This window comes from Clupea harengus, chromosome 25, assembly GCF_900700415.2.
Source record: "Clupea harengus chromosome 25, Ch_v2.0.2, whole genome shotgun sequence".
NCBI lineage: Eukaryota > Metazoa > Chordata > Actinopteri > Clupeiformes > Clupeidae > Clupea > Clupea harengus.
This window is the reverse complement of record NC_045176.1, coordinates 11712604-11732017: the sequence shown is the minus strand read 5'-3', so window position 1 is coordinate 11732017 and position 19414 is coordinate 11712604. Positions and strand designations below refer to the sequence as shown.

General features: G+C 42.4%; 1 protein-coding gene across 1 annotated transcript in view; it reads right to left on the bottom strand.

Annotated features, from left to right (window-relative positions):
- LOC105898377 overlaps positions 1 to 14321 on the bottom strand; it is a 34751-nt gene extending 20430 nt beyond the window's left edge. Inside the window, exons 1-2 of the mRNA XM_042703701.1 lie at positions 14111 to 14321; positions 5319 to 5761 (exon numbers count right to left, since the gene is read on the bottom strand). Coding sequence (XP_042559635.1) covers positions 5319 to 5385 — 67 coding nt within the window. The 5' untranslated portion in view covers positions 5386 to 5761; positions 14111 to 14321. The remainder of the gene's footprint in view (positions 1 to 5318; positions 5762 to 14110) is intronic.
- Positions 14322 to 19414: the final 5093 nt, after the last annotated feature.

Below are 19414 nucleotides of genomic sequence, written 5' to 3'. Positions count from 1 at the left end.
TCATTTCTGTATGTGAGATCCAACACAGTTTGGATTCCACTATGTATCACAAGCACTGCTTTAAACCCGCTCTTAGTAGCACATTTAAAGGAGCTGCTGGACTGCAGTATGAACCAGTGAAGCAGAGGAGAATTAAGGAGCATAAGCTCTGTGAATTTATCTACTGGCTGAATGATGGAAAAGTAATTCTAACGTTTTAAATTTTTCTACGCAAAACGAGAGCTTGTTTAAAGGAGGCTGGCAAAATGGAGAAACACATGCATTCTCAGATTTCCAAAATGCTTAAAAAAATGCTGATATAAAGGTGTTAGCTTGAGAATAAGGCAGGTCTATAATGGCTGTGGTTGATTGTAGTCCAAGTGTTTGGAACATATTTCCGTGTGAGGTCTGACTCACACAGCAAAGGCGGGTATCTCGCCCATCTGAACAATTTAAGTCCCTTAAAAAATTAAAAAAGACATTCTGACACAATAACAGATGTGTTAAAACAACACTCATCATGTAATTCCATGGCACAGCATGTAATCAAGCACTTTATAGTTTGGCATTTGACGACCTCCCTCCTGCTTGATGAGTGAATATGAAAAAAATAAATAAACTGCCTCTCCAGATCTACAGAAATAAAAACCTGTTTGTAAATGGCAAGCCCTAAAGCCCAGCATCGGGGGCTTTGACACGCTCAGGGGTCAGATCACGGTGAGTGCACTGCATTTGGGAAACTGACGTGCCACGGGCGATGCTCAGGCACATAGGCATACACGGCAAATCTTCTTTTAGCCCAAGCTCGGCCAGATCTAGAAAAAATGAGATGCAAGGTAACTCCGAGGCTTACGCTCTCACTAACACTCATGCAGTGTGAAGTTGGACAGAACGGGCTTCATTCATACAGTTATCCTAACGATGCTGATGGTTCAGGTATGAAAAATGATGGCTGCCCTGGCAAATACGCAGGCTTCATGGTTGAAGAGTCTGCAGTGGTAACACTGGGTCTGTGGCAGTTTGTCTGAAATGACGTCAAATCTACCATGCCCACTGCCTCCCTGAACGTGGGCACAAGGATGGGACAGATGGCAGCAGATGGGTGGTATCGAGGAGCCCTCCAGGCACATCTAATTTGGCAGTTTGGTTTGCGAGTTTAGCATTGGGCAAGACTGACCCCTGAACCTGCCATAGACTATGAGCAATTATTTTGAGGCATATTTTTTTTCTAAGAAGTGACTGGAAGCAATTATGTGGGATGTAGGCTAGTCTTAGTAAATGCTGACGAGACAGCCTTTTCATACAATAATGTGCATGCATTTTTCTTTATCTCCCTGTGTATCTCCAGAAGACAGTGGAGTGTGAATAGATGTCCTTTTCCATTGTGAATGGAGGTGTTCTGTAATTGCAGCTATGTAGGTGTGTGGTCCATCCCATTTGGCATTACTGATTGCTCTTTTAAACTGCCTCAAGCTGGAGAGCTACTTTCTTATGAGATCGAAAGGCATGAAGAGGGTAAATCTGTTTCAGCCATCTGCTCCTTTCGTGTGTGTGTGTGTGTGTGTGTGTGTGTGTGTGTGTGTGTGTGTGTGTGTTTGCGTGTGTGTGTGTGTGTGTGTGTGTGTGTGTGTGTATGTTTTAGCACAACTCTCGGGAAGCATTTAAAATCACCACACACATAGGCACACAAACAGACAAATGCTTGAAAGCTCACGCAGTCGTTGTATTGGAAAACATTAACAGTATAAAACATCCACAGATTCCCAATGTCTGGTGCGGAATATAAACAAACAAACACATTGGCTGTGGATCTGGACATTTTGAGAGTATGGCAAATGCATTGAGAGAAGTAAAAGCCTCTGCTCAGTCATCAGTGCTGATTTTACTAGACTTGCCAGCAGCCTTTGATTACAGTGAACCAGGACACCCTCCTCTCTATGCTATCTGAACTGGGAATTTAGGGGACAGCCCACAGTTGGTTTGAATCCATCCTCAGTGGACATTCATTCAGTGTGTCTTGGCAGGGACAAGTATCAAAATCTCATCACCTCTCCACTAGTGTACCTTAGGGATCGGTACTTGGACCGCCTCCTATTGTCTATCTAGACTCTATCTACACCCCTTCCTTAGGTGAGATCTTAAATACAATGGGTTCTCCCATCACTGTTATGTGGATAATACTCAACTGTACTTGTCCTTCCCCCCCAGATGAGTCCACACTATTGGCTCGAATTTCTGCATGCCTCAGTGATATTTCAGTTTGGATGAGGGATCTGGATCAATCTTTTAAAAACGGAGCTTCTGGTATTCCCAGGCAATTCGGCTATCCAAGAAAATATTAACGTTTAGCTTGGTTCATCTTCATTGACCCCAACTAGAACTGGGTGTTATAATTGATGACCAACTTCATTTCTCTGAGTGTGTAGCTTCTTGTCAGTTTACACCATAATATTTGGAATATCAAAACCTATCTCACAAAATATGCTACAAAGCTTCTTCTTGTGCAGACCCAGGTTATTTCTAAACTAGACTATTGCAATTCAATTTTAACGGCATGTGTTGAGGGACTATAGCAGATTATTCAGAATGCGAGAGCACATTTGGTCTTTGATCAGTCAAAGGACACTTGTAACTCCTCTGCTGGTCACCTTTCACTGGCTCCCTGGAGCTGCTAGAATCAAATTACATTTCTCTCACCAATGGCACAGCCATCGGGTTGACACCATCTTATTACCACTTTGCTCTCCTGATGAGAATCTGTTGTCTTCCCCTTCTTTCGGCAGCAAGAGATCGCAGTCAAGCCTCTTTTGGTTTGTGGTACCTCTGTGGGAGAATGACCTACCTAGTGCTGTCTGTTCTAGTGGGCGCCTTGGTACATTTAAAAAGCGTTTAAGAACTCATTTAAACATCATCTTTCTAAAAATACTTTATTTTGTTTTAGGCATACTTTATAAATATAGTGATAGCTTTTGTATTTTGAATTATTATTATCATTGTTGTTGTTGATTGATCATTTTAAATTTAAATTTGTATTTGAAATCTATACATGTGTTGTGTATAATGTTGTTGGACAAAAGCATCTGTTAAATACCTTATCCATAAGCATTAACCATATAAAGATAAAAACACACACCTCATTCCAATACAGATATAGATAAGAGGTAAAAGAAAATGTGGGGTTCTCTATTAGCTTAAAGGAAATGTCCATTTTGTACTTTGTTAATGAGGGAACGCTATATGCAACAGATGCTACCAGACGGCAAAAGAGAATCGAGATGCACATTCACTGATGGCAATGCAAGGGAAGCCAAAGAAGAAACGGCTCACACTACCTGCTGAGCTGCTCAATCCGACATAAAATAATGCATCGAGCTCATCAAGACAACAACTGTCAGCATCGTTCACATCCTAATGCTCCACGCTTGTCATTTCAGACGAGACAATAAGAGCCTGTGTATCTGTGACGTGATGAAGGAGGTCTGGGCTTTACTGCAGCGAGAGGGATCGTAGCATCTATTCTCTGAATCTCCTGCTGCAGTAACAGGTCTGCTCTCCTATTCCCTATCCTTACACACACACACACACGCACGCACGCACGCACGCACGCACGCACGCACGCACGCACGCACGAACGCACGCACGCACGCACGCACACACACACACACACACACACACACTCACGCACACACATACATTTAACGCGAATCGATGGGCTTCCCTCCAGCTGTGCAATTTATTGGAAGAATCAGATGACAGCAATGAAATGGGCACACAGGCCCTGGCCCCGAGAGCTGTGTCTGTGACTGGAATCCAGATTTACCGTGCCGTAAAGTGGGCTTACTCATTATGAGATGGAGGGAGAGAGAGTGTAGGACAAGGGAAAGAGGCAAAGGAGAAAGAGAAGAGGAGAGAAGATGTTTGTCAAGTGTACTCTCTTCAATCTTCCTTGTTCTCTCTGTGTGTGTGTGTGTCTCTCTATTTCTCACACAATCACACACACACGCGCGCACATTCAATTCGATTAAATTCCATTTCACTCTGGAAATTATCCTTGCAACAGCAACACTTCCCCAGCCCCCAACGCCTTACATCACTAATGCTGTTTGCTACAGGGTGAGAGGAAGGTGTCAGGGGCTGAGGTTCAACACGTTCAGACAGCACTGGACAGACGGATTGTGTTCTCTCCCCACTCCAGCACCTACTGAGTCTGACATGCCTCACTGTTCCCTGGGTGATGAGGGAAAAAAATATGTCTGCCCAGCCCCGGTACGCTGTTGAAAGAGAGTTCTCGTCGTGATCACGACTGGAGAGTGGGGGAAAACGAGAGTCGTTTGCTGCGTTGAGCTGCCAGCCTACACGGGTGCACTCTGGAATGGCAACAAATGTAAAACGCGACTGGGAATCCCAGCGCTGCCCATGGTTTTGTGCGTCCGAGGTGCTGCATTTGGAGGAAATGCAGCAACACACCACAGAGGGCTTGACTGCAGAGTGTGTGTGTGTGTGTGTGTGTCTCTGTGTGTGTGAGTGTGTGTGTGTGTGTGTGTCTGTGTGTCTGTGTGTGTCTGTGTGTGTCTGTGTATGTGTGTGAGAGAGTCTGTGTGTGTGAGAGAGAGAGAGACAGAGAGAGAGAGACAGAGGGAGAGAGAGAGAAAGAAAACACTGCAACCTGCAAAAGCTGCAAAGGATTATTTGCCCCTCTGGATGAGTAATTGCAGCACAAAACAGTTCAGGAAGCCTTCATCCCTCCTCCCCTACCTCCGTTCTCCACATCAATCGCTCTCTTCTCTCTCTATCTTTCTTTTTCTCTCTCTCTCTCTCCCACACCTCCTCCCAGCCTCACATTTCCCCCTTTTTCTTCCTTCTCTCTCCCTCAGCATCCATCCCTGACAAAACTGGCCTCATTCTGACAGTTATTAAGTAGCGTGCTGTTGAAATCCTATTACGGCAGAATCAGTCTCTCCCAGTTAGATACACCGGATTGGCAAAGCTTCCTACAGATAGAAAAAGACACCCACAGACCTTTTCCAGGGGGGGGCTTCAGAGAAACAACACTGACACCGATGAATGTGTACCAAATATGTCACAGCAAAAGAGGACCTGCAACCTCTTGAGTAATGCAGTTGACTGGAACACTAAGGAGTTTGAGGGCCTCTTGTTCAATCTTGTTTGTGTGTTTGCCATTTTGTGCGAGTGTGTGCATGTGGGAATGAGAGAGATAAAGAGATTGTGTATGTGAAACACATTCACTAGTTATATTCAGTAACATTCATTAGTTATACATTCATAAGTTTGTATGTGTGTGTGTCTGTGTGTGTCTATCTTTTAACTATGTACAGTACCTCTCCTCCGTGTCTCCTTTCTCACACTGGGTTTGCCACCTGGTTGAACTTCTGCCTCTGTTGACATCCTCCTGAGTCCTTCGAGCTTTCAGTAGCGGGTCCAGCATGGAGTACTCCTCTAGTGCAGCTCCAACATAGTATCCTCCAAACACCACTTGTGTCTCAATCTCCAGCAGTTTGTCACAAGAATATTTCTCCTCACATTTAAGTGCACCGGTATGGTGTTTTTCAACTTCCACTGTTGGGCAGTTAGTTGTCCTTTGTTACATGCCCATGTCAAGGTACGGTAATACTCTTCTAGAACAGGTCCACTCTGTGTTGTTCACGGCAGGCTGGGTACTCCCCCTCTCTCTCAGATCTAATTCATTCCTTGTGCTGTAGAGCCAATGTCCTATTCCCGGTTACTTGTGGGGACACTGCATCTTTGTGTCTTTTCTGAGAAACTACAGGGGAAATATATAAAGAAAGATGTTATTCCATTTTCCAGTCAACATTTTATTTAATACAATATCAAAATCAATACCCCTTACAGATAAACTTAACACACACATTACTACAGTAGGTCACTGTTAAAGGATGGTGTTGATATTGTTTTGATTCCGTTCATGGTCTACCTCTGTATTTTGCTGTATAGAACAATCATTCGTCAAGGATGGGTTCATAGAAAAATCCTGGCAACACAAAATGTAAATGGCAAAACCCGCTAAGCTTCATGCTCATGAACTGGGCACTGCTACCAGAGAGATAGGACAAAGCTGCCAGGCTGGCACAAACTTTGGCATAGCCTGTAGTGTTTATACAGGAAGGACTTCATTAACACTCAGCAGCATGGGCTTTGGATGCGCGGCACAGTGAACAATGTACTTTGCGTCTCAGATATGACAAACAAAAACAGTCAGACGTTTCCTTTTGATACGATAGTTAAATCGGAGAGAAAGGTTTTGCTCCACGTCATGGTTTGACATCACTTAACATATGAAGAACGCCTCACGTCAAACAACAAGTCCGTGCCAGTGTAGTCGGAACCCGTTAGGTAGTGAGTAATTTCCAACTGCACACCTCCGATTCAGAGGCAGAATGAGATGTCTCCCGACCACAGACTACATCACTGTAATGTAATTTTCATTAGCATGGAGCAAAGCACGCCTCATTGTGTTAGTCGGAAGAGTGATTCGATGTGATGTGTGACTGCTCCTCAAACCGACGCTAACTAGGTCAGTTGTGGCTCTCAATCTGCTCTCTGTTTCAACAGCTCACAATGTCTCCTCTGATCTGGGTCAGAGTTAACGAGCATCTCGCCCCGCGTTTCGTTCACTCCTGAGCCACCGCTATCAGTCTGGCAGGACCGCAAGGTAACGCGTAAGAATGATTAGCTATTTACTCATTAAAACACATATGGAATCCATGAGAGAGAGAGAGAGAGAAGGAAAGAGAGACAGTGACAGAGAGAAAGAGAGAGTATCCAGGCTGTCGTCTTTAACAAACACACACCTCCCTCCCCTGTGAAAAAGTCATCTAATGCAGAATCAGAAAAAAACATGAAATATTCATTGTGTATATTCAATGTTCTTTTTTTTTTTTTTGCTAAGTACAAATGTTAAGCACATAGATCAGTCTACAAGCATTTCAGTACTGTCAAATTAGAGAACGAATGCACACAGTCAGAGAAAACCAGATCAAATATGACAGACCCTTTTCTTCTCACACCAGGGAGATTGATGGCGGAATTAGAGCACAGTTAGAACACTACACATTGATGGTAGTCAGTGGCCTACTTTATAACAAGGGACCCAAGGGAGATTACTGTAGGTAGACTGTATGTTCTGTCAAAGAAAATCCACCGTCAAAAATGGGAAGAAAGGATAAAGCATTTTGAATCTTATGCACAAAGATGATTTAGTTTGATGTGAAGCCAGTTTCCCCCACCCAATATGCCCTTACGTATTTGTAACACACCAGACCTGCAACCTACAGTGTATAAATAAGGAATGCTATTTGTATACTGGTAAAAAGAATCAATCTCTGAAGTCTTTTCAAGAGCTATGGCTGTTACAACTGGAGGGTACGCATGAGGGAATTCCTTCAGGCAGTAAATCTCAGAAGAGCTCTTCAATTTTCAATTAGGCTGATGCGTTATTTACAAACATTCCAGACGCACTCGTTTATGAAATATGAACCAGTTTAAGTCGGATTACACCTCCACGTAGATACTATAACCAACTCAAAGCATACTGAGTTTAAAAGAAAAACAAAACACTGACACATTCACTCCTCGTGTGGGGAAAAAAGTTTGAACATTAGAAAAGTAAATGAAAGTAAATGAAAGAGCTGTGGTTCGTGTGAGAGAAGAGAGCGGTGCGCTGGCTTCTGGTGCCATGGCAGCAGACTCGACTGTGCCCTGAGGGTAGGACATTTGTAGGGAACGCTCAGTGTTACACAAACACACTGCTTGTCTTTGTTACCAATACACCTGGAGCTTCTAGAAGGGACAGCACTGTCAAAACACGAGCCGCTGCATCGTCCTAAAATACCGTCACTGCTTTGCCTGGTGTCACAGCTGGTCTTCTCTACCTGGTGCTCTGTGTTTTACGCACTGACTCACGGGGAGATGTGTGCTTTGAAAAATGAACAAGGTGAGTGCATAGCAACCACCATTTGCATCTGAACTAGTTGGACGCATTTTCCCTGCACCGCAGGCTACCAATCAAGATACAAAGAATTATGACACGCTGTGAGTGGAAGCATAACAAGTCTGCCAAATAATGGAGGCTAACACATTCATTTTCGTTTGTTTATTCATTTACATTTTGGTGTATGAATTCATTCGATTATTCTGAATACGTCAAGGTGACTGTGGCGCTCCCAAACTGACACCCACCGAACATTTATCAATCACAAGGTCAATAACATAGATGGCAGTAACCTTGCATCTGTTTATTTCTCGGCAATGTTGTCTTAAATAGAGGAAAAAAAGAAAATGATCAAATATGCTGAAAAACATCAGAGGGATGGTCTATAAATTTCACACATGACACCTGGCTATTGCCTAGTTCATATCTGGGTTGAAGTGAGTTCTGTGTAATTACTGGTAAGGTGGGATAATTAGATGCTGACGACTTGCTCAGATATGTAGACATTGAGCTGCCTACATTCCTAAGTTTATCAGGATGTGTGGGCTAGCTGTTGAGGTGCAGGTGGAATTTGAAATCAAGCATGATATAAGCAAAAGGATAGGGTCAAAATGCAATACTTGTTACAGTTCATACCACAAGAAGTAGGGACATAAAATACATAGCAGCCCTGAAATCTGTCCTGTCATCAAATGTGGGTTGCATTGTTGTGGATGTGCCTGGATTTTCATCAATGGCAGCATCTTAAAATAAGAGCATATGAAACATATTTTGGTTTTAATGTCTTGAAAGATAAGGATGCTACTGCTATGACTACAAACCAACTATTAAACCACACAGAATAATAGTAGCTAGTGTGGTCACCCAATGTGGCCTGAGCATTTTCCGTCACACCACACAACTTAGGGTAAACCATATTTGCATACACTGACTTTCTCCTGCAGAGAAACAAGGCCTCATTGCTTCAGGTTCAGTTGCTGCAGCTGGTAAGTGAAATGAGAAGACAAGCACCATTGCTTCGCTTCAGATATTTGCAACATTGGCGGTGAAGCCTTCAACAGAGGGAGAGAGAAAAAGGGAATTCTGCCATGTCTGCAGAGACCCCTGAGAAAATCTCTGCATTCTGAAAGATGTCAAAAAATGATTCCGCATACAGAGCACACAAAACCCATTGACTATTGATCCCACAGTACCAACGCAATAACCTCCTTAGCATACCGCAGCTATGAAAAAAACCAAGACGGCTAAAAATAATACGCGTCCTTACATAAGCGCTGTGTGAAATGATCATATGTGGCACTTATGTATTGCATCTAATTATTTGATTAATGGCAACTCTCCCACTGAGTGTGAATGCCAGGCTCTTGCAGTCATAGGGACACTGGGCCAAGGTCAGAGAACAGCACTGTGCTAATGAGGCCAAGTCTGCTCAGTCTCTCTCTCTCTCTCTCTCTCTCTGTGGCTGTGTTGTCACCCAGCTCCCCTGGGGTGCCTTCAGTTCACCGCTGATGGGATCTGCTTTTGTTTTCATTCTGTTTATTCGCACTGCTGAAATAGTGTGTCGAAACAGACCACTTAACCACATTTTGTTTGCGAGGATTGGGTAAGATCCAAAGGAGAAGCCCTAAAGCAGACCAGATTCCACGCAGCGAGTTCACTAAAGTCTCTGTCTTTCTCTCTCTTCTGTCTTTTTCCCACTAACACCAAACCCAAACAGAGCTCCCGTATTCATCGAAGGCATAATTTTGTACAGAAAAACATTGTACAGAACTGACATTTAATATTCAGCTAGCCTCATAGCACAGGTAGAGGGAATGGTAACACACTTTCCTAAAGGAAAACCATTTGGAACAACCACCCAATCCTGGAACCCATTGAATAGCACTAGAAAGTGTCTTTTTGTGTTAACTTTGTTTATAACATTTCAATTAAAGTAAAAAAAAAAGGATAAATAAATATACTTTTATGGAGGTGTTTAGTATTGAATTATGCCATATCTTTAAGCCAGTGTTTGAGGTTTTGTTGGAAACAAAACTGTCTGATTAAAATGAAGCCACCACAAAACCAAACTGCCATGCTGCCCACCATACTGGATGCTGATATCAGTGGATGAGATGAGAGTTTGTAGACCTCCCAGGTTGGTTGAGCGCTGTTGGACGCGTGGAGTGACAGAGGGAGAGGTGAGAAACGGTTGCCAGCTCCGGGTGCTCTCTTCACCGTGGGCCGCACTGATAAATGTCACAGTCCGTTGGAAGCTAATCGTGCCACTAAGAGCGCTTAATCCAGTTTTTCTGTCTGCTTTGCAAACACCTCTACAGTTTTCTCAGCATGGGTGTAAGATAGATGTGGGGTGAAACTGACAATGAGATGATTTCTTGATTATTTTTGAGGAGAGTTATTAAGTTAATCTTAACGTTAGCACTGTCCATATCGTAATGGAAACAACATGGACTCCACATCATAACCCTGCTACAATAGCAAATCACACTTGACATGTTCTCAATGCTTATACCATTAGAATTTCTGCTTAAGATTTATATACTTTGAATTTGTGATCAATGATTTATTTCCAACATACATTTTCAATTATTTATGGACCCATGCTTTGAGTATTGGCTTTCACTAGCTCTTGACAGCATATTGTGCTCTTTTAGTGGTGAGCCAAGCTTAATAGCCTAATGAAATCAAAGAAAATTCTAATTATACTGGGGGGAGCGTAGATAGGGGTACATATTATGGCTAGATGATATAATACAAAATAGCAGTGGCCTATTTCTGAACTCTGTTATCATGTAATGGATTTAGAACATCTGACTGAAAATGCAATAATTGAAACAGTCATTGTTGTAAAGATGAGCCCCAATCTTTACATATAGCTTCACGTTTGTTCCATTGCTCAGACTCCACACCCACAGGGGCCCCCAGCATTGTGACATCTCTGAGGTTTATGGGATAGAAATCCTCACGGGACCAGAGGGCCTCGAGGGGTTTGATGAATGTGCACACTTAGGCAAGTGCAAAAAGTCAACCGACAATGCAATGAATAATTTTAGCGGCTAACCTTTATCTGGGCTTGCTTCGCAGCTACAGGCTAAAGTGCATTTGCGTCGCATTTGTCCCCAAAGGCTCACTGACTTTTGAACTTTGAATTGAAATTTAATTTCAATTTGAGTGGCTTTTAGAGGATGTAAATTGGCTTTTGGCCAAATACATGTTGCACAGTAATACAAATGTTTTTTATTAAGTAGAAAAATTAAGATTACCTTTGACTGTCATGTAATACACATATGAAATGAATGCCCTTGAAACTTGGAGAGGTATTTGATTTGTTTGCAATATTGATTGTTATATACTTAGCTTGGCATAAATACTTGCCCTTTTGCTTTAAGTCATATGCTACAAGAGTACTGAGTTGGGATAAATCTGATATGCAATCTATGCTTTATTCCTTGATATATGGTTCAAGAAAGTGAAAGGATTGCCACCTCTCATTCTAGAGCAGATTCCTGTGGACTGGGGGGCATTCATATGGCTCCATCTATCCAAGCCAACAGAACCTTAATCATTCAGCAGTTTGGATGCATTGTGCTAACTTGTGATATACAGTATATGACAGAGATGGCCAAACCCTCAAACATGGGTGGAACGAGCCTACTTTGGTGTTCCAGCTAATAATATCTCAAGAGCTATGCAGCCAACGTCTCAGTGTGCAATTTCTTTCAACCCTTTTTTCATATTGACTCTGCACCAGTGTGTACCTCTTGTTTTTAACACAAGGTGGAGGAATGTCAATCAATATGGCCACTAGGTGATGTTTTTCAGTTGACAAGAAATCAGTGGGGAATATATAGAGACAGCTTGTGATTCTTCTAAATGTTTATATATTTTCACCAAACCATGACCAACTTTGGCTTTGTAGTAACGGAGTAAAACTGTGTCTTGAAGCAGTATTTTTTCAGTCTTTACTCAGTTTTATTCAACCTTTACATGATACAGTAACCAAGACTGAGGACGTGATACCTGCCTACAGAGTCAAATAGTTGGGCTGGTTTACCATGATAGCATCTGTGATGTCTTTTTGTTTCTGATTCTGCTCTGCTTACCTGTGAATTGATTCAGGTTTTGAGTGGTGCATCAGCATGCAGCAGACAAGACCCATAAAATGGTTCCTCAGAGCTAGCATTCACTGTAGCCTAGATGTGCACTCTCAGAACTGAGTAATACAGTCAAGCTCACAAAGGGGTGCAGGTGTCGGAGGGGGGGGGGTGAAAGCTTCAATAAGGGTCATCAGACTACCCAAGCACCAAGAGAAATTTGCAGTAAGTTTAGGGTAAAACATACACGTGAAACTCTTCCTCGGATATGAAACACAATTGCAGTATCTTGTGCAATTTACCAACCTTAGCCCAACCAGTTTTGGATAGAGACCAAGACTATTTGCTATGCATGACACGTATTGGTGTGAAAAGGGGGTTAGCTTCGAGTTCAGTGATACAGTGTTCTGAAAACCACCGACCCTCGTCACATTCAGAGTTACATAAGATGTCGGAGCCACCAGTAACAGGCCCATTTGACAAAGATCAGACGAATGTGTCATAGAGATATGTCACAAGATATTACTATTGCACAGCACTTGTGGGATATTAAAACACCTAACAGAAATTTGTATAACAGTTAGAAAATCATTATTTTCTTTCAAATGTTTTTACATTTGAAATCATCAAACAGAGTGAATATTACAGTATCATCCACAGTGGCACAACTCAGATACAGCTGCAAGCACAGGCATTGTTGGTCTGATTAATGTGAACTAACGTGGTTTTGCACTCAGTGTGACATTCGGTCTGAGATGTTGGCTGTTGGGTGAGTCAGAAAGCTTTAGGAACATTATATTTACAAAAAACATGGTGCATTGCACATACACATGGATGGTATATTATTTCATGAAGAAAATATTCTGGCCTACCTGTTGCATAAAATCTCACTGTTCATTGCATGCAGTTTTCATTCTAATCAGTTAGCTGTGGGTAACATCATTGCTGTCCATGTCCAAAATATGTTTTCATAATTGGTCAGGCGAGTTAAATACGTCTGTTTCGGACATACACACAAATTACCGCTAAATAACAACAAATAGCCTACCATAGAGGCAGAATGATCCGACTAATCAAAGAAAGCTTGCCATATACATCAGATAGGCTGTCTAGTCTTGCTGTAATTAAATCGTGTCATGACACCAATTACATGAAGCCCCATACAGACCATCATATTTAAATTCCAAAAGAGGTCGGGTGAATTCTAGATGCATTCTTTAACTGCATCTGCCTCCGTCAACTGAATATACATACACACACACACACACACACACACACACACACTCTCTCTCTCTCTCTCTCTCTCTCTCTCTCTCACACACACACACACACACACATATATATATATATATACATTTATATATATATAAAGAGTTGAGAATTCCAACAACCCCTGCTTACAATATGTATGGAATAAAGCAATCATTCGTACAACCATTTGGGTGAACAAAATTAATCTAACGTTACTAAACAGAACGGTTAGAGTCGAATACATTCGTAGATACGTTTCTGATGCTAACTCTGACTCAATCCCGCAGTGATCACGACAGAGCGCCGGTAAGACGCGTGTCATATCCTCAGCCCAGTCCTGTGCATCAGAGTAGATTTAAGTAATAGATACATTTCCTTTGGCGTTTCCTTTCATTTCTCTTATAGCGTGTAGCCTGAATGACCCACCAAAACTACAATGGCAATTAAACTTCTTCCTATTTCAAATAGCCCTTTACATTTAGCCGGATAAGACGTGTTCCGGTTTTGATTGGGAAACTAAAATATATAGTCAATAAAAACACAGACGCCTGGACTGTATTTGAATTCAGGATATGAAGTAACCTAATATATTGCCAATTTACTCCGTTAAAGGCAATTCCAACCGCAATATTTAACCGCAACTGCAATGTCCTCATTAACAACACATCATTACATAATTAAGACCAAACTAAAATTATACGATTACCCGAAATCCGACACATCAATTAAATGACTGAAGAGTAAAACACAATGAAAGGTTTCATTCACTAAACTACACAAATATGCCTCCACACCTGTAAGATATGGCTCGGCTCACCTTTTTCGTAATGGTGAACGATGCAGACCGTACAGTCCAAAATAGTATGCGTAAATCCATGTTTGGTCTCTCCGTAAAAATCTTCTAGTAAATCCATATCCTTTGCATTGCTACGTTCCACAGACCAACTGTTTCTTTTTAATCCAGACCTACATATCTAACTGCATCCAGGACCTTCTCTCTCACGCAAGTCTCGCAGCGCTCTAGCGCTGAAGTTGCCTAGTTACCCCTCTCTCTCATTCAAGGTGGATGGAACCCTGTCCCCAGTAGCCAATCGCGTTGGGAGATTAAGTATTTCTCAGCTCCGTCTCTCTGGTTTGAAGCAAAAATGAGGAGAGTGGGCGGGGGGAGATGGGTCTACCATGACTGAAAAAAATTAAAATGCACAGAGGATAATGTGGACGGGCGATACGTTTGGAGAAGGATGAATGTGGGGGGTGGAGGGGGAGGGAAGGGGATTAGATTCAAAGCAAAATAATGGGCAACGGACACACCAGTTGTTCACTCCTTCACTGCTGTTATTCTAATCAGAAATGAGGGTTGCCCAGGGTGGGGATGACGGTTGATAGTCTTAAATCAGAGGGGATCAGAAGCTTTATTGGTGGCCCGGGTTACTGTCCACGAAAGTTTGCCTTTTCCTGTGTTGTCTGTGAAAAGCTACGTGCCAAATCGATTTCTGTGCTAAATTGTAAAACATCCCGTATATTGTAATGCCACACAGGGACATTGATTGTAATGTCTCTTTTTATACACACATAATATTGAGCAGTTTCTATCATGATAAGAGCCTCTGAACTCGAGACATATTGATAACACATTTTCCCAATAACTTACATAACTGCCCACACAAAGGAAAGTGGTGATATGTCTGTACAGGCTGTGCGTAGAAAATGAATCCTCCAAGCAAACTGGGTGGTGAAATACAATAGACTCAGGATAAACACGAACCCGTGCTCTTGATGGTAAATGTGTCTCCATCATGTACTCATTGTTAGTGGTAGGATTAAGCTTGACCCCTTGGTGACTTCAAATTCACCCCTCTGATACACTAGTCTAAAGTGCAGCACTTGCTGCTCTATAGCCAATAAAGTTCAAAGTAACAGTTTAGTTGTTATTGTGACACACAGGATTTAAAAGTAACTTTGTGTTTACCACAATGTGCCAGATGGAAGTGTTGATGTCCCTTTGTCCCTTAAGGTGGGCGTTCTCTGTCAAAGCACTGAAATGGCATTGGGCACTTGTGGCAAAACAGTTGCAAATGTCAGCCATTTAGAAATCCCCAAAACTTTCACCAACCACAGATGGGAAACACCTCAGGATAAACACTGAATCATCGCGCTGTGTGACTGTGTGCGTATGTGTGTGTTATGCGTCTGTCTGTCTGTGTGGATCTCAAGCGTCTAGTCTGTGAGCTCTCTGACAGTGCCCCGCCACAGACAGGATGATTGACATGTGGCCGCTGGCTTACGGAGCAGTAATCTGGGAGCCCCGCAGATGGACATGATCCCTGTTGTCTGTTGTCTCCCACAGCAATCTCCATGTTTCACACACATGCACTTTGTTTATTGGAGGCAGTGGTTTTAATCTCTCCTCCCCCCCCCCCCCCGCCCTTCTTACCCCACCCCCATTTCTGCGTAAGCCTTTATACCTACCCCACCCCGACATCCATCACGTAGATTCATCTGTTCTGTTCGCTGGAACAAAAACATTAAATGGGTCTCATACCAAGGCTCAAGCAATATGGCCTGCCACAGCACAATTAATCCTGCTTGACTGTGGAAAAAAAGATTTGCTATTATGTGTCAGCCCATTGTTGTCATTCATTTTAACTTTTTTATTCAGTTTCGCTCATTTGTTGTTGTTATTTTAGAGTTGTTTTTAACATTAGCAGACATATTTCATAAATTTCATAGATCTAGATCATAGATACATTATTTTACTTCTTTGACTGATCTAAGTGTGGTTCTACACATAGTAGCAGACTAGTCATATAATATTTACTTAGCCAAATATGGACACCTCCACTGCCAATCTAGCAACACCAACATACTGTACTGAGCTCTAAGCTTGTCAAATATCAAACCCTAATGTTCTGGGCTTGAGGATATACATGCTTATATTTTCAAAATGTCAGGTTTTATAGTGAGATCATTAGGACTACCTTCTCTGTAGTTTAACACATTTTACTCTTACCTGCTGCGAATAAAAACCTGCTTGAAGTACAAATTGCATACATATGCTCATCTTTAAATGGAAAAGAGTGGGGCATGGTTCTGATCAGGTCTGCTGGGAACTCACTTTATTGATCGACGTATATGTTTTTGCTTTTGCCCTGTTGGTCGCTCTGTAAATACATTCTAAACATCTGTGAATAAACACTATGTTATTTAACAAGGTACACCAGGACACGGTATTAAGGTATTTATTATCTGACAGACTCAGCCCCCCGCAAGGTCTTAGTGAGTGCGCCTCAGCTCCTTTCTAAGAAACGTGTCAACTCTCTCCCCGTTCAGTCCGCACTTTCAATGCAACAGCACCAGTTGGGCGGCCACATCAATTGCACTCATCACAAAAAGAGGCCATTTTCAATGATTAATGAGGCCCTCTTTGTGAGGCATCTGGAACGGTCTGTGAAGAGGTTGTGAGAAGTGAGCTCCCAGTCTGATGAAAATTTGCCTACGATTGACTGTTTTCATCAGGTCTTCAAGTAATCACATCTGAATTACAATTAAACTGACCATATCACTGTCTGTTCTCGCCTTCAACTGTGTGAATTACCATTCAATCTCATAGCCATGTTCAGACTGTCATTGATTGATAGGACTTGACATCTGGCCTGCACCAATTTAGAATGCTGCTCATGCAACATTCACACTCAGATCCACTCTTAAAGCCAGAACAGTCGAACAGGGGCTTCATTAAATACTCAAACACTTTAGGTTTGAAAAGGAAATGCTAATTGCAACATCTGAACTTTAAAAATACTGGCTGCTGTTCAATGTTAAGTGCGAAAGTTCAAAGTTTCAAGAAATTGACGTAATTAATTCTAGGTCAAATGTTTTTTGTCCAATATGAGATTTTGTGAAGTTCAGCTTTTAGAAGAAGCTGAAAGAATGACCATAACTTCTTTTCAGAAAAAAAGAACGTGTCTCTCACATACACCGAGTATTGTGTTTGGTGTTTTCATCCATTTCCCTACAAAACAAGGAATGCAACACATGAATGCTGCGTATAGCTTCTCCAGGGAGAACCTTTGAACAGGACACCCTTACATGTATTTCAACTAAACCTCTCACTCAGGACAACCTGTTGTCATGGAAACTACTGTTCATATCCAATTTGTCCAAAGGGTCTTTTATTTCTGTGCGCTTAATAGATGTAAGAGCCCTCCAAACATACACACACATTCACGCATATGCACCCACACACACGCTCTTTTCTCTCTCTCTCTCTCTCTCTCTCTCTCTCTCTCTCTCCCTCCCCCCTTCTCTCTCTCTCTCTCTCTGTCTTTCTTTCTCTCTCTCTCTCTCTCTCTCTCTCTCTCTCTCTCCATATGCTGAGACTAAACAAGCAATACGGGAAATGCCATTCATTATAATTTGTCAATAAATAAAATATGAAATATTAAATGACCATATATGCACTTTGAACATTATGAATGAACTAAATCATTTAACCCCTCACATGAAAGCACCCTGAGCTGCTCTCACTGAACAAGTAGCATGAATACCGCACATCAGTCACAGTACATTAGATAGCCAGTGTACAGCAATTGACCATTTCGAAGCTTAACAGGCATCCGACAGCTGCAGTTGATCTCGCGCCTAATAGTCTAATAGTGACAGAGAGATATGACCATCCTCCGATTGTGACATCTGAGAGATGTCACTGTGGGATGCAGTGTGATATTTCACACACATCCTGAACTACAGGCACATGCCCTCCATCTGCAGTGAGTCAGCTCTGTCTGAGGCAGCCAATGCTCACCCACACGCACCCATGTGCACACTCAGAGAACACACATTCAGAAACATAATGTACATGCATGACAGACACACACACACACACACACACACACACCCACACGCACCCATGTGCACACTCAGAGAACACACATGCAGAAACATAATGTACATGCATGACAGACACACACACATTTACATGCATGCATGCACACAGACGCACGCACGCACACACACACAAACACAAACACTATTGTAGATATTTGTGCAGTTAGACATCAAGACCATATGTATACACACACACACATGTCTGCATGTACGTACAATTGCTCATCTGTGTGCACGTATGACTGTGCCATGGACACAAATGTGCATGAGACATTTGCACATCTAACATCTGAGCATCCATCAACTCCTGTTATCAGCCGAGTTACTGTAACTACAAGCCTCTTAAATAAGACAGCAACTGCATAGCTGCTTCATAGAGAACAGCGACTTTTTAGAGAGGAAATTATGCACAGCAGGCATCAAGAATGTCTGAAAATTTGAATAGTTAACAGTTAGCAATCAGAGCAGACACACCACCCCTCTAGTATCTGCCTGTATGTGTGTTTGTCTGTTTGTTTATATGAGAAAGACAGACAGAGAGAGAGAGAGAGAGAAGTGTGGGACGGACAGAAAAGAGAACTGGAGAGACAGAGAGAGAGGGGAGAAAGAGAAGAGAGAGATAGAGTTAGGGCAAGAGGAGGGATGGAAAAGAGACGGAGATAGAGAAAGCCAGTGAGAGAGCTGGGTAGCTGCGGGAGCTTCAGTCAACCATGACCTGCTCTGGTGCAGATGTGTGCTCTGCTGCCTTCCCCTCGCCTGAGAGGAGGCGGCCTGCTGCAGCTGAGGCAACGGATCCAGACCGCTTCCTCACAGTCTCACACCACACACATTCACTGATGAGACACACACACACAGATATACATAACCACACACATACACACACATACATACATGCAAACAAACACACACACATATACACACACATACACAAACACACACACACACACACACACACACACACACACACACACACACACACACACACAGATATACATAACCACACACATACACACACATACATACAAACAAACACACACACATATACACACACATACACAAACACACACACACACACACACACACACACACACACACACACACACACACACACACACACACACACATTCACACACACAAACACAAACACACACACACACACACACACACACACACACACATACACACATACACACACATACACACACATACATACATGCAAACAAACACACACACA